This window comes from Lutjanus erythropterus, chromosome 7 (assembly GCF_056507025.1).
Source record: "Lutjanus erythropterus isolate fLutEry1 chromosome 7, fLutEry1.hap2, whole genome shotgun sequence".
Classification (NCBI taxonomy): Eukaryota; Metazoa; Chordata; class Actinopteri; order Lutjaniformes; family Lutjanidae; genus Lutjanus; species Lutjanus erythropterus.
In genome coordinates, this window is record NC_139323.1 from 8,665,137 (window position 1) to 8,686,746 (window position 21,610).

General features: G+C 39.2%; 1 protein-coding gene across 3 annotated transcripts in view; it reads left to right on the forward strand.

The window, feature by feature from the left end:
• The window catches only part of ryk (receptor like tyrosine kinase), a 47,169-nt gene that overhangs the window by 22,226 nt on the left and 3,333 nt on the right, over nucleotides 1-21,610 (forward strand). For 2 of the 3 annotated variants that reach the window (XM_084722551.1, XM_084722552.1), the window contains exons 7-15: nucleotides 1,007-1,107; nucleotides 3,683-3,766; nucleotides 6,743-6,868; nucleotides 12,094-12,180; nucleotides 13,153-13,222; nucleotides 15,615-15,747; nucleotides 18,427-18,536; nucleotides 18,678-18,837; nucleotides 20,428-20,564. In XM_084722551.1, coding sequence (XP_084578677.1) covers nucleotides 1,007-1,107; nucleotides 3,683-3,766; nucleotides 6,743-6,868; nucleotides 12,094-12,180; nucleotides 13,153-13,222; nucleotides 15,615-15,747; nucleotides 18,427-18,536; nucleotides 18,678-18,837; nucleotides 20,428-20,564 — 1,008 coding nt within the window. The remainder of the gene's footprint in view (nucleotides 1-1,006; nucleotides 1,108-3,682; nucleotides 3,767-6,742; nucleotides 6,869-12,093; nucleotides 12,181-13,152; nucleotides 13,223-15,614; nucleotides 15,748-18,426; nucleotides 18,537-18,677; nucleotides 18,838-20,427; nucleotides 20,565-21,610) is intronic. The other variant, XM_084722553.1, reaches the window with a different exon arrangement.

A 21,610-nucleotide genomic window follows, 5' to 3' on the forward strand; every position in this document is an offset into this window, starting at 1 on the left:
GCCAAAATGGTTTAATTCAATTACTCTGATCACACACTTCTGATATACAAGAATATTTTGCTGTTGTGTCAACCTAAGATGCCACTCAGGTTTCTGACAAGCATTTCATTTTTTTTATTATAGTAAATTGAATATCTTTGGTTTTTAGACTGTTGGTCAGACAAAAACAGCATCTGAAGAACCTTTGCCTCTGGGAAATTATGACTTATGACTTATGACATTCTTTGTTTTTTCCTGTCCTTTTATGGACTAAGCAATTAATTGATAAATTAGACAATAATCATCTGATTAGTCAACAGCAAAAATTATTTTCAGCCCTAGTATTTTGAAGTTACGTTGCTCTGAAGTTTGGACTTTTGTTGGAGAGGAGTAGCTGACTGTACCAGCTGTTTGTAAGATCAAACGTGGCCTAGTTATGACATAAGTAAGTGGAGATTTACACATAATTAAAACAAAATGTGCTGCATATTGGACACACTGCCAGAGATTAGCTTCTTTAATACTTACCCCTGCTATGCACCATGTGTAACCGTTGCACAGCTCACTAAACCAATTGACAAACCTAGCTTGTCAATACAGTATGATTTATTTAGATTGTAAAAGGTAAAACAGAATATGATCATTGTACCTGACCTGACTTTTGATTGAAAAGCAGTTTAATAATTTTATAATAACATTTCACAATAATTCAAATAAAAACGGTTATGGAGTTGGGATGCCACTCACCATGCTACAGAGACTTACTGTTTACATACTGTAGTTGGTTGGTTTTGATTGGTCAGTGCTGCACATGTTTACAGGCAACAGACTGATGTATTATCAAGATCTTCACCAGGTTAGATATTCAGTTCTGCTGGTGCAACCTGATCAAGTAACTCACCAGTTTGAAAGTAGCTAGTAGTTACTAAGAACTTAGGAAAGACTTAACACAGGAACTGAAGTAATGGATTTACCATTTGATTCCCCTGGATAATGACTCCATGTTGTTCCTCTCTGTGTCTTTCAGTGTGAGTGACAGTGGAAGCTCGCAGGGCCTTTCTCAGCCGTCCACCCAGACCACACAGTACCTGAGGGCTGACACTCCAAACAACGCAGCTCCTGTCACCAGTAAGAGATTTTACTTACCCAAGGGCAGTCGGTAACAAGATGCTACCTCAGTTCATGTTCCACATTTAACAAAATGTCACCCAGAAGTGTTCAAGTATATTCAGTCTGATTCAGTCCGCTATAGTTGTTGTTTTCTCTTCTCACACTGGCATCTGCAAATGTGCATGCTTTTCCAAATGCAGTAATTGACTGTGAATGACCTAATTAGCTTAACAAGTATCATAAGATCATGATGAAGAACAGAGTTCCTGCAGTGATGTTCCCTTTCTTTTTGTCCCTTGTGACCCATTACTGTCTGAGCAATGTGTAAATGTGCTCAGTGTGTGCTGTGCATCAGGCCAGCTGTTCAACACTTAGACAAGTACAAGCAGTCTTTTATATTAGAACTGGCAGAAACTGATCTGCTCTCAATTGGTGTAAATATAGAACAGGGTGGGACACACACACACACACACACACATACACTAACAATGTTTTAGTGCTGAATCTAAACAGTATACTGGCCCACCTCATGACCATATTAGGACTTACTCACTTTTGACATTTAACGTCTCACCAGTTTTACTGTGGATAATACAATGAGTGAATCTCAGCTCCAACACATTTCCTTAACTTGACTTCTTTGTTAGTTGTTACCCAGCCCTTGTTGTCATGACAGCCACCCTTTTGTTGTTATGGGCAAGTCTGTACTGTATTAACAGAAATAAGCTGGCTTTGCAATATAAACATTTCACTGAGCAATTTCTGTTTATCATGTCAATTTGTCCTTTTTAATTGAAGTGAAAGTAATAAAGCCATATAATGAGATCCAGGGTTTGCATAATAAAAGCACCACCATGGTTACCATGACACCTGTTGATTTCATATGAGATGTGACATTTGTACTAGAGCTGCAATGATTAATCAATTAGTTGTAATCACCAACTATTTTGATGAATGATTAAGTTAGTGTGTCAGTGTGAGTGATTTTCTTTAAGGAAAAAAAGTCAAAATTCTCTGATTCCAGCTTCTTAAATATGAATAGTTTATGGTATCTGTACCCATCTATGACAGTAAACTGAATAACCTTGGGTTGAGGACAAAACAAGACATTTGAGGTGACATTTTTCATGATTATCATGGGCCAAACAACTTAATTGAGATCATACTCAACAGATTAATCAACATTGAAAATAACTGTCATTTGCAGCCCTAGTTTTGACAAATTCTGTTCTAGTAGTAAGAAGGCTCTTTTATTTGTCTCATCTCATAGTCTGTCCAGTCTTTTCATATATTTGACCATAATACACCTTGTACCTGTTGCATGTTGTAAACCAATTATAGACTACAGTATAACAATTCTCCCCTTTCTCCAGCTAAGCTAACAGTCTCCTGGCTGTTGTTTTGAGATTTAAAGGAACCTTTTTGGGAAATATGTGTGTTTGTTTGCTTGGTGGGGTTTACATGTGAAGATTGAGACCACTCATATATCCAGCAGGTTCTCTTAGCTAAGCAGAAAGACTAGAAATGGAGAAACAGCAGTCCCTGCTATGTTCAGTGCAAGCAAAAACTGCCTACAAGCAACTTGAAAGATCACTAATTAACGAGTTATATCTCGTTTGTTTTGTCCATGCAAAAACCAAAGTGTAAAAACATGCATTTGCTGTTTAATGAGCCAGATTATTTCCTGGCAGTGAGCAGTGTCTCTGGAGGTTGCCGGACAACTGCTACTGAACTGAAATACTGTAATGAGCAGTCCTCGTACACCAACACCATGAAAATGAATTTACAAAGAGACAGAATAATTAAAAGCTAATGTAAATAATGATAGGGTAAGGTGCCTTTCTGTCTGTAATCATTATTAATGCACATTTAGTGTCCAGCAACTTTAAAAAAAGAGGAACCATTTTCACAAGAGATCCATCTTCCATCCACAAGATTTTACCCAGACCCATTGAAAGTTTTCTAATTACATGATGAATGGCATGGACAGTTTCAACACATTAAACATATTTTTCCAAATATTCATGTCAAAGCATCCCATTCAAGGTAATCCACAAGCCTTACTTGGACAGTCATTTGTCAGTGAAGTTCATGGATTATTTTCCTCTACATACAGGCTGATATATATGTGGAGAGAATCAAACCTTTGACTGTAACCACCTCATGAAGTAATGATGACATTAATCTTGATCTCACTGAAACATTGATCTCTGTGGCTCATGTTGGAAACCACTGGAAAAGCACCCCAGCTGTTTTTCCATCCTGACATATTGTCACTGTCTGATCTTCCATTGCCCTCTTGTGGATGCAACCCACATCTCACCTCCTTTGTGTTTTGTTTGACCCACTTGCCTTTTCCTTATGTCCTATGCTTTGCTGATTGTGTTTATTTGCCCCACTATGCACCGATTTACCCAACTCTTAATGGGCAGATTTACCCAACTTGCAAGCATGCCTGGTTGGATTGATGTTTTGTGTATTCATTCGTTCAGGTCATGTTGTAATTTGAGTGAGCTATCCATTAAATCACTTCTTTCTCACTGTCTCCCACCCTCCACCCACCACTCCGGCCCCCCTGTCCTCTTGTCACCAGACAATCAACCTGGTTCTGCACCCATACTCCAGCTTGCTGCCTCCTCCTTCCAAAACCCTGGTGTTCCCCCTCATGAAACCAAAAGTAAGTTTCCAGTGAAGCTCCAGAGACGATTTAAGACCGGAAGAACTAAAACACTGTGTAGTCATTATATGAACATTAACACTTTAACCATGTTGTGTCCATAGTTATCTGAACTGTACGCTGTTTGTGTAAATGCTAACCTGATGTCAGACTGAACTTGTTACACTTCAGTGGAGTGGGTGGATTCAAAGTTCTGGACCCAGGCTAGAAAAACACTGTCTAGGGTGGCATTTCTATACCCTCATGTCCTGCTTCTAGTTAGAGCATTGAGAGCAATGGTGTAAAAGTTAATCCCTATAGAAGTTCAGTTATTAATAGTCTTCCCTTCTTCTTGGTGGCTTGTTCAAGCCTCAAAATCCTGATTCATGCATCTCACCTGCTCTGTACTAATATTTTCTGTCACCTTCGTGTGGGAAGTTGTTGTGTGTGTGTGTTAAGTTATGCAGATAATTATTTAGCTATTTGGAAACAATATTTTATCGATTGATAAGTCAATCCACAGAAAATTCTCAACAGTTGTGATGTTTAAGTCATTTTTAAAGAAAAGTAGCTGTCAGAACTTGCTGCTTTTCATTGTTTTATATCCTTACAAATGTAATAACTTTGCTTTTTGGATTGTGCGCTGGCATTCTTCACTATTTTTTGGCATTTTTTTTGACTAACCAGTAATTCGATGAAACAAAAAAGAAATTTATGAATGAATAGATAATGACAGTACTTTTTATTTGTAGCAATTATTCACCGTTACCGTGTCTTTCAGATGTGTTCAATTTCACATATGGATAATTCTTATTATGAAGAAAACAGCTTTTGTGAGTGACGGCCAGTGTTTTGCTTAGCTGAAATTGAAGATTTAACTCATACAAAATTCCCTAACATATCACCATCATATATGCTGGACGTCAAACAACCCCTGCATCTTGTTGGATTGTGAGGTGTTCATGAGCTACTAATGAAAAGCCTGGACATTGACACATTCACACTTCCCCATCTAACAATCAAATTAAAGCAAATCAGTGGTTCAAATCCATGCAATCTACTAATTCTAAGCAGGTTTTGAGTATGTTAAGTGTTAATGCTGGAAAATGACAAAATTAAGTATCCTTTGGTCAGTAAACTACAGGGGTATTGGAGCAAGGCATGCGAGGGAAAGATGTTTTTAATTTTGCATTTTGAGAATACCTTTCCGTATTAGTGCTTGGCATAAGAAAAAACGAATCAGCAGAGGTTGATTTCTTTAAAGAAGAATAAGTGTGTGTGTGTGTGTGTGTGTGTGTGTGTGTGTGTGTGTGTGTGTGTGTGTGTGTGTGTGTGTGTGCGTGCGCGTGTGTCCTCATTTCTAGTCAACCTTTTGACTTTATTCTTGACATTTTGACTTTATTCTCAAAATGCAAATTATGAAAATACTTCTTCCCCTCATTATTTTCTCCCTTGCACCTGGTCTTAGTAATCTTCTGTAATATGTAGACAAAAAGAAATATAGATTTTTGAGTGTGATGGACACTGTTGTACCACAATGTAGTACATAAGAGACATAAGCTGCTCACAGCTAGAAAAAAAAATAAAAATAAAACCAGATTTGGATTGTTGTCTAAAACACCTCCAGCAACACCAGAAACAGAAAATAACAACAAGATTTTTGGAACAACAAAGGAAAAATGCTTTAATTGCTGGCAGGTTATGGTGTCAGTGACATTTGATGTCACAAGGGTTATGACATTGCTTAAAATGGTGATGGATTTTGACTGTTTGTCAAACTGGAGGAACAGTACAGCATATTGTCAAACTTAGTGTGTAGCTCACAATGTAGGCATGTATTATGTAGTATGGTGTAGTGTAAAAAAGCACTAGTTATTCTGTTGATGCACTGACCTTACCTTGTCAGTGCATTTTTCCCACTGCAAACTGCTGCTAAAGGTGCTGTGTTTACTGTATTGTTGCATAGTTAAATGCAGTTGCTCTTGTCACTGCCATTTGCCACTTAATTTTTTCATCTGCTGTATCTTAGTATTTTAGTTACTGTATTCATTTTCATTCAGTTGAAAATGACTGTCTTTCTTAGTTTGACCTCTTGGGGGCAGCATTGACCTATAATGTTGCTGCTGACTATACAGTTTACATGCAACAGCAGAGATTTAATCCTTTCATCAGAGTACTGTATAACTTTTGTTGCAAGTTCTGCATCTTTGAACTCTGGAGGGATTTAACATTAAAGCTTTAGCTTGACCCCCTCTGCCTCATTCTCATATATTAAGCTCACAACTCCATGCAAACTGCCGGAAGTAGCTCACAAGAACAAGAAGAAGCTGTTGTCTGCTGGAGATGGATTGACATTGCCTGAGGTTGTTTGTCAGAGACTTTTCCATAGTCTCTATTCATCCACCGGTTTATCTGCAGTCTGTCTAAGCAGCTGTTGAGCATGGCAGTTCTTCCTAAGTAGCGGTGAGCTGCAGAAACAGGAGGTTAGAATGTGTTATCTCTCATCACTGACATGTTGTGTACACATGGAATGTGTTGATATAAAGGGGTCGTGTTTATACTGTTTATTCATCTGTGTGCACACACTGTAGGGAACTTTGTGTGTGTATGTGTGTTTTTGTATCCAAACTCACTCGTACCTCAGTTAGCCTGCAGCTCATGACAGCGAGTATGTTGCGAGGTTATGTAATGGAAGTGCTGTAATACAGGACTTTGCATGAAGTTGCGTTGATGCAACATGTGCAGGTTTCTGTATATGTCTTGCTGACTATGTTTCTAGTGAGTGCTGGAATTAAGTAGAATTCAAATAAGCATTGTAAGTGAGGGAGGGAACCTTAGAGGGAACTTTCCCATGGCTTGGTCAAAAGTGATGCAAAGCACAAGTCCCCCAGGATGTTTTCTGGTGTTAATCAGAGTTAAAAGACCTGTCAATCTCTCTGAAAGTGTTCTGTTTACATTTGGATCATGTGTGCCTAATGTGAGTCTGTGTTTTCACAGGTTACCCATCTCTCCGCATAGAGAAGAATGACTTGAGGAGTGTTACTTTAATGGAGGCCAAAGCTAAAGTGAAAGACATTGCCATCTCAAGGGAGAGAGTCACACTGAAAGATGTCTTGCAAGAAGGTACTTGTCTCTCTTGCTCCCTCTTTCCTCTTTCTTTTACTCTTTCTTTCTCCCAAAGGAGCTCTCAAATAACTTTTCCACTCTTCAGAAAGGTGTGAACATTATCTCGAGAGTTTCTTTGAAAAATGTGCAGCACAAATTCAGAGAGTCTGAGAAATAACTTGAATAATTCTTCTACTATATAATATAGAATAATTCTAAAACTTAAATGTTTGTGAAAACATTTTTTTAAAATAAAACAACTCACTCTAACTTATGCTATAGGAATATTTGATGCTTTTCTTTATTTCCACTAACACAAGCATAAAAAAGTATTAGTTATTTAGATAACAGCCCTCAAAAATACAACCAAATGAGACGTGCGCACAAGTAGAAGAGAGCAATAAAATATTAATTGGCTGACAGCAATCATATAAAATTTAATGAAGATTGCAGAGATCACGAAAATATGATGTGGCAGCATTATATGTTGTGACAAGAACGTGTATTTATGTATAAACACATCAATCTAAAGATTATTTATGTCTTGTATAGAAGTAAATAGTGGTACAAAGGCTTCCTGACAGTCTAAGAAGATCACCAGTTTGCAACCCTAACCAGCTTTCAATAAAGCAATAATCCACAAGAGGTTGTGGTTTACAGTGATTTTAGGGCTAAGCTAAGCTAAGCTTAGCTCTACAGCCAGGCTAGGGGTGTTGTTAGTCATGACACAGGGTGGGTGGCCTAAAACCCCCTTAGCTGTTTTAAAAACACTGTAATTCATTGCCTTGCATGGCTCATTGCTTTTATAAAATGGTTACTACAAATACCTGGCAACATTTAATAAATTCAACCCATGGTATCAAAAAAATGTAGCAATTTATTGATAACAAATAATCATTCTTCCACCAAGCAATGTAGATTGTTGCTGGAGTTTGTCCACTTTGGATGGAGATAAAATGTTGGTGGATTGCGTGGCAGCAATGATTGTAATTCCTGTTGGTTCTCTTCATTTCTTGTTTCTTATGGATCATTGACTTACCAGTTAAGTCCTTCACATAGGCCAACAAACTGCTGATAGGTTTCACCTTTGCCGCTCTGTAAAGTGGCATAAAACTGATGGATAGCCTGGTTTAGCTCAAGTTCAGTGACTGTTTTCAAATCAATAGCCAGATCTTTCTTGGTGCGCCAGGTGTGCAAACAGCGACCGGTGCAGTCTGTTCAACAGTTCTGGTTTGGTATTTTGACTCTTCCAGCTCCTCACTTTTGCTGTTATTAATTTCATCGTGTCTACTTTCTTTTTCTATTCATTTCCTTTAGCCGCTCATCCACACTAAGCCCACCCATCAATTCAAAAGTCACCTTTTCAGCCTTTTGAAAATGATTTTTTTTGTGCAGTACTACTGATGTAATGCAGTCCCAGGTGTGTGTATTTCACAACTGCCTTGAATGTGGCTCCAAGTGATGAATTTCCAATACCTGATGCTACTATAAACTTGAGAACAGTCAGTGGGCCACCGCGATTAAGCCTATGATCATGTTATCCGTCACTAAATGATTTAAAAGTTGTTTTTCCATTTTTACTGCCATTTCCACGTCACCTGATTATCTTGACAAATCTTATTAAAAACATATACACTTGAAATACTTTATAAATGAGAAATAAATGCATTGAGATTATGTTCACAAGCCATCTCACTGTTGTGTTTCTCAGGACATTTTAGCCTGCTTCATAAATTATACAAAATAAGGGCATTTAGGTGAAATTGACCATTTTTTCTCATCAATAGAACAATATACACATTTTAAATGCTTTATTCAAGGTGTACTGCAGATATAAAACTTAAAATTGCAAAATTCCATGAAATCTAAGGCAAAAGACCTAGGAATCTAGGTCCTGATGTATATAGACTCCAGCACAAACATTTGATTTCTCTTTATTTTTTGTAATTAATTGACTGTGTTCAAGCAAAAGTCCTTATGTATTTGTGTGTCTGTTAAAAAAAAGAGACATGACCTATGAGCATGATGGCTGCTTGTTTTCTTGCAATGTATGAGCATGCCTGTGTCAGTGAACCTAAAATAGCAAAAGTTTGTTCTTGCTGAGGCATATTACATATTGACAGAAAGCCCTAGAAAGTGACGTTCCTAAATCTCTTTGCTTGGCTTTGTATCAGAGATGCGCACAACTATTTTGGCTTCGGTTTGACTCGATCAGTTCTCATTTTAGATGCTATTGGAGACGGTTCAGCATCGTCATGGAGCGATGGAACTAAACAAGACTGTACTTCACTTTCTGGAGATTTGCCCACACTGGGGTTTAGTTTGGTTGTGTGAATGATGTAATAGTTACCCAAGGGTGTCTACAACACAATGGAAGAGAAAAGTGTGGGTGTTCTGTTTTTAAATGCCACTGGAAGGCCCTCTGATGGTTTATGTTCATTGTGCTGTCTCTTCAAATTATGTTGTAGTCCACTTTAACATGCTACTGTTTACAGCACAAAAGCTGTAACTGAATCCCTCAATCTCTAAGAAATGTCTTTACTCGTGACATGACTCTGGAAATGGCAATGTTGATTAATCAGTCCACCACTCTGGTCCAGACAAAAATATCTCAACAACTACTGCATGGATAGCCATGAAATTTTGTATAGACCCCATCTAGCGCCACCAGAAGTTCAGACATTTTATATTGGCACTGAAAAGAGTACTGAAAATCTGGACTTGGGTACAAATACTGTTACATTAGTGAAATATTGCTCAAATACAAGTAAAACTACTGGTGTTAAGTCTGAAGTATTGTAGTATGCCCATGGAAGGTTTGGATATTACTTCAACTTGTACTCAGATTTAAAAAAATAACGGAATAGTTCTTACAGTAGGGTAAAATGCACAGTAGAGACTTAAGTGTGAGTAGAAATTACAGACTTGGAAAAAATACAGCAAGTACAACTACAAAAAGTACAAGTACCCAAAAAAAGACTTAATTACAGTGATTTGAATAGTTGAAATTAGTACTAATAAGCAAATGTTAGCATGCTTACACCCTAAACAAAGATGGGAAACATAAGCTAACCATCAACATCTTAACGATGTCACTATGAGCGTTTAGTACAGCCTGCAGAGTTGCAGGTGTTGACTCGAAGTCTTGTTAAACCAGCCCTAAGCTGCTAACATCTGCTCTCTTTGGGTATATTTTGGTTGTTTAAGATATTTACACATCTATCAAGAAATATTTGATTCCAGTGTCAAACACAACCTCAGCATGGCCTCTGATCAACAGCTTTATAGCTTCTAATCTTAAGATTATTGGTCTTACTATTCATTTGGCTGTCTTCTCTGTTCTTTTTTTTATCTTACTTGCTATGGATGTGACTAGCTTTTAAAGGTTAAAGTGACTCACTGTACTTTGTAAGGGTGTGGTGTCTTTAAATGGACAGTTGTTCAGGCTTTATGATACCTGTAACCCTGCTCTAGAGACCTCATTATGGCACTTTGTCTTATGCAATCTGTTGACTTTTTTTTTTTTTTTTATCAAAGGTGCCATCTTGATTTAAATTTTGTTACTAGGGTAATGTAAAGTAGGTATAAGATTCAAAGTGCTGTAACTACATTACCAGGATGCTCCACAATAGAGCTGCAGATCCATGCCTGAACCTGACGTCGGGTTTGGGGTGTATTATTATTATTACTATTATTATTATTATCAGTAGTAGTATTAGTATTATTTTTTTCTTTTTCTTTTAATTTTTCTCCCCAGTTTGCCAATTCAGATTCCCCCATATATTGTATCTGTCACAGCCACCTCAAACTGTTTGGTACACTGAGGGAAGCTTGTTAAGAAAAATGTCTGTACCGTAATTTCCGGACTATAAGCCGCGACTTTTGTCACACGCTTTCAACCCTGCGGCTTATGTAATGATGCGGCTAATTTATGCATTTTTTCTAACGGCCGCCAGGGGCGCTCGAGCAGAAAAGGTAAGAGTGAGACAGGTGGAATATATGTGTCGAGGAAGACGCAAGTTTAATGTAACTTCGTTGTGCTACCGTGTTGCTGCTATGTTACTGCCGCGTCTCAGTGACTTTTACCGGTATGTTTTTTTAACCAGCCCTTTTAGTGCTGTGTTACTACCGTATTGCTGCTGTGTTACTGCCGCGTCACAGGCACTGTTTGGAAAGAAAAGCTAAGGTATATTATTAAAACTTTGAAAACTCTTTCTGTGTACCGTCTTTCTTTGTAAATATCTCATGTTTCAATGTGGGCACATGCGGCTTATAGACAGGTGCGGCTTATGTATGTACAAAATGGTTTTTCCTTTAAAAATGTACTGGATGAGGCTTATAATCAGGTGCGCTCTATAGTCCAGAAATTACGGTAATCAGGTTCAGATACATGTTAATGAGGGGCAGGCTCTGAAAGAATTTTGTCAAGGCTTGGGCCTTCTTGGGCTCAACATTTTAGGTCCGATTAATGTTCTACTCCGCAGCCACCTGCAAGTAAACACACTGGCACATATCTGTATTTATCTGACTTCCAGACTTGCCAGTGCAGTCAGGACAGATCCACACATACATCAGATCCTGCAAACAAATGACAGCAAAAGCAAAATATATATTAAATCCTTGAGACTTAAAGGCAACAAATACAAGACATACAAGGCCATGTCTCAGAGGCAGTTGAACTCTGAGTTGGGTTTTGTTGTCAGGAGCCAGCAGGTCCAGACAAGCTTGAGGGAGAAGGTAGGGGCAGGCGGGAGACAAGTTGCACACTTACCCTGTTGTTATGCCTCATCTCCTCTCCTGTTGAAACACAAGGCGTCATTTGCCTTAGGGCTCAGATTTCTTTCGAAGTTTATGTTGATGGTTTATCTTCTTAAATGGCATTTTACCTCAGTCAAGTCCTGGAGCAATGCGGTTGTCAGTTTAGACAAAGGAGATGATGAACGTGTTCACTTAGCCTTTCCATGGCGTACGCACTTCTGAATCGTTCTCAGCGATGAAAGGTCCTCTGAGCTTCGGTGAATCTCTCGTTTTGGCTCTCGTCAGCGAGACAGGAGCCAAAACTGCCTAATCCCATTAAGAGACAAAGCATTTTAAGCCGAAGCCTGTCCATCTCTGTCCGCAGATCAGCCAGGCATGGCAGCCTCTAAGTGAGGTGACATTTGGAGCTTTGTATGTGATGCCCCTGGCTGTGTTTCTTCTGCCCTTTTCCGCAAATAAAAAAATCTGTGGTTTGTCTTTGACAGGCACGTTTGGCCGCATCTTCCATGGTGTACTGCTGGATGAAAAGGACCCCAGTAAGGAAAAGCAGGTCTTTGTGAAGACAGTAAAAGGTATGCGCTCCATCCTGGAAAATAATGCACGGTTGAATGCATCTGTCAAAGAAATAAAACATATTGTCAAGCCAAGTGTATAGTAAGAAAACCCACAGTCAGTTGCACATTAATATGCGCGATGGAAAAACCAAGAAGTTGGTTGGTTGGGAAAGCGAACACCGCAATGCTCAGTGAACATCATTGGGCCGAAACATGATTGTAATGCCAAGGATGCAAGAGGAATGACTATTGTTGTTGGACTGAAATACAGCTGAACAGTTCAGTGACTGTGCAGTATTTTTGCATTTTTCTTCAGCAAACTCTGGTGATTAGTCCTGTGCCTTGTTGTTAACCACACACTGTCTATCAGAAATAATAGGTGCTTCTCTAATTGCTTCAGCAGATGGCTGCACATGCTTTCCCATCCCGTAAACAAGCACACAAATTTGACACTTAATGAATTATACGTCTTACTCACACTGCAGGGTTTGCATGTCAGTGAAAGGACTCCTTTATGCAGGACTGTCAGGTTCTTTGTTAGCGGCATGTGTCAGCTTTCTCTGCCAGTTGCCTTCTGACCTCTCCATTCTCTCATGTTTACTCAGGGAGGGGTGGATACCACTCAGCGAACAATAACCTCATGCCAGTCTTGGCGTTGTTAAACTTTTTACTTCCTCCTCGTGTGCCTTTTGGGAAGGGAACAATACTGCTTTCCATAAGTACCAGACGATGGCAAAGCTGCACACACAGATTAAAAACCGGACCTCAGTGAGTTTGGCACAAGTCGGGGTTTCCTCTGAAGTTTCCCACTACAAATGACTGTTGGCAGAGGAATCCGTGCAGGGAAACAATAAAAATCAAATACTACATGGTGTCCTAGAGTACAGAAATTTATACCTTCAACTTTTCAACTTTTTTACTGCACAGGTCACTCTAGTTCTGCCAGATTGCTCTATTTTCTAATGAGACTATTGTGTCTGATGTGTTCAGATCATGCCTCTGAAGTGCAGGTGACAATGATGTTGACTGAAAGTTGCAAGCTTCGTGGACTTCATCATAGGTGAGTGGAAGCAAACAATTTTTATTCGTTTCACAAAAAAACAGACTAAAAGGCCACTGTCCCATGTGCAAATATCAACTGCACTATTCAACTCTACCATGGTCATAGACATATGTTGGTTTCTTCATCATTGCTGTCCACTTCTGCAACAGTTTCGGTATTTAACAAGGCAGTAAAAATTCTGGTTTACTCCTAACCAACACTGTATTCCATCAGAGCAGTTCCTGTGGTCTTCTTTTAAAAGGCTGATGAAAGAACACCACATTTTTACACAAAGAGCACACTGACACCAAGCCTGGAAAGGGAACAAAACATATTTTCTCACATAAATGCGCATACAAATTGCAGCCAGTCAATGGCTTCTTATAATACAATAATTTACTTTGCTAACAGATTTTCTCAGTTACAGTAATGGTTTACAGTCTGAATACTACGAAGTTTGGAATTACAACAGCATTAGTTTCGCAAATTTTGCCTTGATGAGATGGTTTGAACTTTCACTATACTGTCTTTATGTGGAAAAGATTGTTGTTATGCTGTTCCACTCCTTCCTCTTTCTTATCTTTGATGTCATCAGGCTGATTAGATTTCCTCTTCCGTAATTTTGTAATGGTTTGGATGACCGCTGCTGACACATACTTTCATATTCCAAGAACCCCCTTGACATCTGGGAAACTTTTACACGTGCAGTGTTGTGCAAAGATTTTAGGCAGGTGTAAAGAAATGCTGTAAAGTAAGAATGTTTTCGAAAATATAAAATGTAATTGTTCATTTTTATCAATTTACAAAATGCAAAGTGAGCCAACAGAAGAAAAATCTAAATCAAATCAATATTTGGTGTGATCACCCTTTGCCTTCAAAACAACATCAATTCTTCTAGGTACACTTGCACAAAATCAGGAATTTTGTAGGATAATAATCAGGTGTATGATTAAAACTAGGAGAAACCTGTAGGACCCAAGTACACCCATCTACTGTCCAGAGAAGTCTACAGAAGTGGTCTTCATGAAAGACCACTTCTTTCATGGTGGAGGTTCCTTGCAAGTTTGGGGCTGCATTTCTGAAAATGGAGTTGGGGATTTGGTCAGGATAAATGATGTCCTCAATGCTGAGAAATGGAGGCAGATATTTATCCATCATGCAATACCATCAGTGAGGCGTCTTATTGGTCCTAAATTTATTCTGCAGCAGGACGACGACCCCAAACATACAGCTAATGTCATTAGGAACTATCTTCAGCATAAAGAAGAACAAGGAGTCCTGGAGGTGATGGTATGTCCCCCACAGAGCCCTGATCTCAACATCATGGAGTCTGTCTGGGGTTACATGAAGAAACTGAAGGATCTGAGGCAGCCTACATCCACAGAAGATCTGTGGTTAATTCACCAAGATGTTTGGAACAACCTATAGTGTACCTAGAAGAATTAATGCTGTTTTGAAGGCAAAGGGTGATCACGCCAAATATTGATTTGATTTAGATTTTTCTTGTTTGCTCACTTTGCATTTTGTAAATTGATAAAATAAACAATTACATTTTATATTTTTGAAAGCATTCATACTTTACAGCATTTCTTCACACCTGCCTAAACTTTTTTGCACAATACTGTACATTAAAGGGATAGTTCATATATTTTAATATTATCAGCAATAGATGGTGGTAGGCACAACCCCAGTTTGGGGAAGCAGCAGGAGTACAGGTGTAAAAAGCTCAGCAGTGTATTGTTCTGGACAAGTCCAGCAGCAGAACTTATTAAGCCATCTAAAAAAATCAGTATCAGATTAAGTGTGCACTATTTTTAGAATATTTTCACAGCTTTACTTTGGTGTGAGACACCCTTTTACAACTGGAAACCACTGTTATATAAGTAAAATATCTCTTTTTCCAAAGAAACCAGACTCAGCAGTAATTTTACATTGCAGAACGTGGGAGTTGCTGGTCTACCGCTGCCTTGATTAGTTAGTTTATTTGTGTTATTGTGGGACTGCATTCTTTTAAAGGTTAGTTTGCATTCACCACAGTCACATAATAAGACAAACTAACGAACTGATCAAGGCAGCAGTAGACCAGCACCTCTCATGTTCTGCGAGGTAATATTGCTGTCTTGAGAGATATATTTGGCTCAAGTAAAAGCAGTTAGTGGTGTCTAATGGCAAGATTAAGTGGTGAAAATTTTAGAAATATAGCATGCATTTAAACTGATATTGAGTTTTTTAGGTGGCTGTTGCTTAGATTCCCTGATGTTGCCCCCTAGACCACCATCTATTGAGGATAATACACTGATCATCTACCTCATATAACCCCACTTCAGAAAACCAGAACTATCTCTTTAACAGTATAGATGCTTTCACACACTGTCCTTGTTCCTCAGCTGATCTTTCTCTCCACATTCAGAAATCTGTTGCCCATAAGTCATGTGTGTACGGAGGACGGAGAGAAGCCCATGGTGCTGTTGCCTTTCATGGCCTGGGGGAATCTCAAGCTGTTCCTGCGGCAGTGCAAGCTAGCTGAGGCTAACAACCCACAGGTGAGACTCAGCATACATTTGGTGGCGCTAAAAACAGGAGACATTTATTAAACCATTACGATAAATCCCTCAATGCAAGTCATGTATGGCATTGGGTTGAGACATTTATTAAGATATTAAAATAAATCCCCTGAATTGGAAGAAAAGTCTGATTGAATCCGAGAGTCAAGTCTGAAAGAAGGTTTTATGTGTTTCAGGCAATCAACACCTTCCAGTAACTACTGTTTACACTGTTATTAGAATGACTGTTGATATAGTCATGAAGCCGGTGCCCGAGGCAGAGATTTTTATTCCCTATGTTAAAGACAATCAGGCTTTTGTACGGGTTAACCCCAGGGAGTCTTTGATGTGCTTTGGCAGAGCCACAGCACAGATCCAACCAATCAATCAGCTCCAAAATACAGATGTAGCAGTCACAAGATGAAGCTTGCCACCCATTTGCATTAATCAAAACCGCTTTGTAAAGTTTCAGCTAACACATCAGCACCTTCGGTCTCAGTGATCTCATTATGTAGTTCTGACGGTTGTACGAGACAAAGACATAGTCATTAAGTTGTGGTGTTGCAATAAACATCAAGCTATAAATCAGAAATGTTTCACTACGGAGAACATAAAGCTCCTGGAAAAGCACAATACTGCAGTGTGGTATTCATTCTGAAGGTGAACATCTGGTTTGGAAGGTAGAACTGTGGTAAAAAAAATAAGTGTTGAGTGTTGACCTTTTCCACAGTTGTCATTTTGCTTGAATGAGCTGCCTGGTACCAGCTACGCACATCGCAGTTTTGCATGAGTTGTTGACTTAAAATGCTCTTATCTCCCTCCACTGGTTGCCAAGACTTTATTTTCCTGTGTTGTGGGACTAATTAATTCATTTAGGTTGTATCACCCCGTCCAGTGTCAGATAAGATTAAATAACCCAGATATTTCTGCTGTGTGTGTTTGAACCAGGGGTTGTGCAGCTGATTAAATCGGATACAAAAATGGTTATAGTATAGACATGAATATATAGTACTTCTAATTCAGGAACTCTCTTAAAACCAAAGGTTGCCTATACAGGATGTTTATATACATTGTAGGAGCTGCCTCACTTTGTTACCAGTTGGGGTCTTTTCTCTGCACAGTGTCAGGCTTTTCTGAGACACACCTGCTGGCCAAGCTATTGTCTACAAGCCCTGCAAGAGCTCCAAGCACAAAACAAACAACTTTCTTTAATGTCAGCCTCTGGCTAAAACCTTTGAGTTAGGGACTTTCTGAGTCAGGTTATTCAGATTGTTTTCCCTTTGGTGCAATGTTGACAATGTAATATTGCTAATTTGGCTTTTGAGCAGTTGATAAAGAGTAACAATAAGAGTGTGTTCCAATACTTACTATTAGACTATTTACTATAGCAGTTCGTAGTACAGGTCAAATGCGTTAAGCTATTTAAGTTATACTGCTGATATGAATCTTAAAGTTGCAGAATTTATGCCATAGTATTTAGTTTATTTGAGGACCCAAACAAAATCTCCTGTGATCCACCTGTGCGTCCCGACCCAGTCTTTGGAAGCGACTGTCCGATTATATCCTGTCACATTTTGCAATATGCAAGCCAGCATTCTTTTCTGGCTATTGTGACTCACAATCATTTGAGCAGCAGAAGATAACATGACATCAGCTGACCTGCCAAGGGGGCACAAACAGATGACAGCTCATTAGCTGTGTTCCACATTGTGTAATTTTTTTCCAACATGAAATCAATCAATCATCAAATTTCACACTAGGGACTGCAGCAGATGTACGAACAGGAGTTGTTATGATGGAGTAGTATGCAGACTGCGTGCAACAGTAAGTATTTGTAGGGACAGCTGCAATATTGAAAGTAAAAAGAAAAAGAACACCATTTGGAGTGTAGCTCCAGAGTCAACAGCCATGTTCACAGTGACAAAGCTCACATGCTGATGTTAAAAGAACAGTTTGGCACAAAATCAAAACTATATATTTTTCTTTTTGGAGATGATGGTTGTAGAGGTATAATGTTTACTATCTTACTTTAGCGTATTAGCAAAAAAAAAAAAAAAAAAAAAAGGAAAAAAGCACACACAAAGAAAGTAGCTAATGATAGCGCTAGATGAAATGTTCAGGGGTCACCAAATGATTAAAGTTCATCCTGAGGGGAACATGAAAAACTGTTAGGGCCGCCCATCCAACAGTTGTTGAGACACTTCACTCAAAACCACATATGGTGAACCTCATAGTGGCCCTAGAGGAAAAGTCAGGTCACGACCGTCTTAAGGATTCATAGTCTTGGCACAATACAACATTTGTACCTCAGCAATCCATCAAATAGTGGCTGTGATGTTTCACTAAAAGAAAAATCCATCAACCATTCCCACAATTCATTCAGACATTTGGATAACAAGAATAATAATAATTTTCCCAGGCACTGGTGTTAGTTTATACAAGTATTGTTTTTCAGTTGACTAGCCTTGTGTTTGAATTTATAGACTGAAATAGTCTTTGTGTACGCAACTCCCATCATTGACCCATGGTATAGTCAAAGGAAATAGGAACAATTTGACACAGAAGACCCATTTCAACACAGTAAAGTCTCCTGTCCCCACTGCCTCCCCTTTTGTGTTTTTCCTGTCTCTGCTTCTAAACAGCACATTGTCTCTCTCTCTCTCCCTCATTTCCTCGCAGGCAATCTCTCAACAAGACTTGGTTTATATGGCCATCCAGATTGCATGTGGAATGAGCTACCTGTCTCGCAGGGAGGTCATACACAAAGACCTCGCCGCCAGGAACTGTGTGTAAGTGTCCCTGACCCGCCACAAAGCTCTCATCATTTGTCTCCATTTCTCCCCTGTAGCTTTCAGGTGATTTGGTTTGGAATTTCATTTGGAAAAATAAAGACAGAGACTTTTCTCTCTTGCCCGCTCTCTCTCTGATAGCATTGACGACAACATGCAGGTAAAGATCACAGATAATGCCCTTGCCCGAGACCTATTTCCCATGGATTACCACTGTCTGGGGGATAATGAGAACCGGCCCGTCCGCTGGATGGCCCTGGAGAGCTTGCTCAACAATGACTTCTCTAGTGCGAGTGACGTGGTAAGAACTGCAGTACTACATGTATGCTTTACTTCATGCGGTTTAACCATTCAACCCTGTTATTAACCTTCCCTGTTTCTTAAGGGTTTGCTTAAAAAAGAAAAAAAAAAAATCAGGGAAGACGATACAGGGATGGTGATGTGGGAAATGGCACCAGTTGTATCCGAGCCATTCTTAGATGCCTGGTCAAGGTGTCAGAGGAAAGGGAGGAACGCCGTGTGTCCCTCTTTCCTGTCTCAGGATAGCGGAGCAGGCACGGTGGAGACAGTCAGGAAGCTTAACAGATCCTTCGAGACACCAGCCAGACATGCCCACACCTCTCCACATTCCTCTTATGGTCACACTGCTCCATGGCAATCATCCCCCTCCTCCTCCTCCTACATTTACAGTTAACAGGCCTGGCATTACCAGCGAACCGATAGGGGATATCCAGACAAATTCCATCATCAATAGAGCATCACACATAATGACTCTATACCGTTATGTCAGTGGTTACGCACATTGGATACCAAGCTAGACAGGATGACAAAGTGACTATTAGCTCTTTTAGGGAATGTTGACAGTAGCCTGGGTACTTATGCAGACACAGGGGGGTTTACTGTTTATCTCCCCCCTCCATCACTGTGCCCCATGTTCTCAATCACTCCCTTCACTTCCTTTAAAGGCCTGGTGTCACCCCATTAAAGGTTATGACATGCTAATACAACAGAAACTTACTGCCATCAGGAATCATATGTTGTTCTCCGGTCAAGTCACAGTCGGGTCACTTCATTTTAGGTAATTATTAGCATGACTCCCAAAATTCCAAATAACAAGTGTGGGATCAACACTAAGGATTGGTGGATTGGTTTTTACAAGCACAGTTTCCCACCAGTGAAATATGACCTGGGAGAAATGCTTTCACACTAACCAATGTTGTGTCCTACAACTGAACAAAATGATTATCAAACTGAATCAAAAAGAAATTAGTGTTTTGTGAGACGCTGATGATGTAACCTAATTTTAACTGATTGAAAAGAGGTCTTTGATAAAAATGGAACAAAAAGTATCCGTATCAGATTGAATTTCAAAAGTTTTGGTATCGCCCATCCCTTGTAAACAGCTACTGTAAGTGTTTTGTTTCTTACACTGACCTTAGATATTGGCAACAATGAGTGTAACAGGAATGGGGAAATGTTGCCTTTCCTGGTTTCTTCCTGGGAGGTCAGAGTGAGGCGTCGCTATATCAACACAGGCAGGGTGGGCCCTTGCCCTCGGGACACGGGAGCTGGAACCCCCGGTCTCCCTAAACATTACGGTCACCAAAGTGTTTAGTTTCACTCTCTTAACAAATACTTGAAGCAATTCTGTATATTCCAGATAAATTTCTCAACATCATTTCCTTGGATTGTTCCTGTGGAACATTTTGTATTTGAATGCGAATGGGCACAACAGGCTTTCCGCACTCTGGATAGAAATGGTGGTCATGTTTATCCTGTTTGATGACTGCATTTTAAAAACGACAACTTGTGTTGATCATACATGTAAAATGTTGTAAATGAATCAGCTCAGCACTGGTCTGAGTGTTAATACTTTGTTGTGTTTTCACAGTGGGCCTTCGGGGTGACCTTGTGGGAACTGATGACTCTGGGTCAGACCCCCTATGTCGACATCGACCCTTTTGAGATGTCAGCTTACCTGAAGGATGGGTACAGAATAGCACAACCAATCAACTGTCCAGATGAACTGTACGTTGATTTACAGAGAACACACACACACACACACACACACACAATTTTCTGATTCCGATTAGTTGATGTGAGAAAACTATAGTTTTAAGACATCAAACTGTCCTGAAAAATTCTGACATAAATCTTCAACTTTTTGACAATCTGTAGAAAATCCATTAGTTGAGAAAATAATTAGCAGGTTTATCACAAAGAAAGTAATTGTTAGTTGCCAAAACGGTTCAGTATTAGAACTTTTCAATGTGCTGTACTTGTAGGTCAGTATTGGTATACTCACACTGAAGTGACGTGAATATTTGCTCAGCTCAGCCTCTGACTGGACTGAACTCTAGGAGACCTCTATGTTATTTCCCTCCAGTTTCATCTCTCTTTTTCCCCTCTCCTCTTTATTTCCCCTTCTCTGCTCTGGTGCTCTGAATATTTGTCATGGTTTTGCAACAGCAGACTGTATGTCCAGGCTTAATGTCCCTCATGGATGCTCTGTATCTGATCTATTCTAGTCTAGATATTGAGCATTGAACCAGTATTGTCTCAGTCTCAGGTATCATTCTGGTATTGCCTATCATGACAGTAAACTTGGTATTGGTATCAAATGTTGGTATTCAGACAACACTGACAGCAGTGATCAGAAGGATTACTTAACAATGAGAAACAGCAGGCAGTATATCCTTACAAGGAATATCAAAACAAATAACACAATGACTCTATTAAAATACTTAAGGAATAACAATATATATACATATACAATTTCTTCTACAATTTCTACTGAACAAAATAGTCTGAAACTACTGACAGGTGAATTGGCCTGCCTTCAAATTATGCTGTTTTTATTGTTTATTGAATTTACTAATAAGTAGCCAATACTCATCTGCAGCCTAAAGCCAAGTCATTATTGTACCACAATTACACTTAAATAATTGACATGGCTATCAGTTGGTCTTTACAGGTGACTGTGAGCTTTGACTTGATGATAAGGGACAGTCACTCTCAGGATATGATTATATTCTTGCCTACCCTGTTATCAATATAAACACATAATGTAAGTT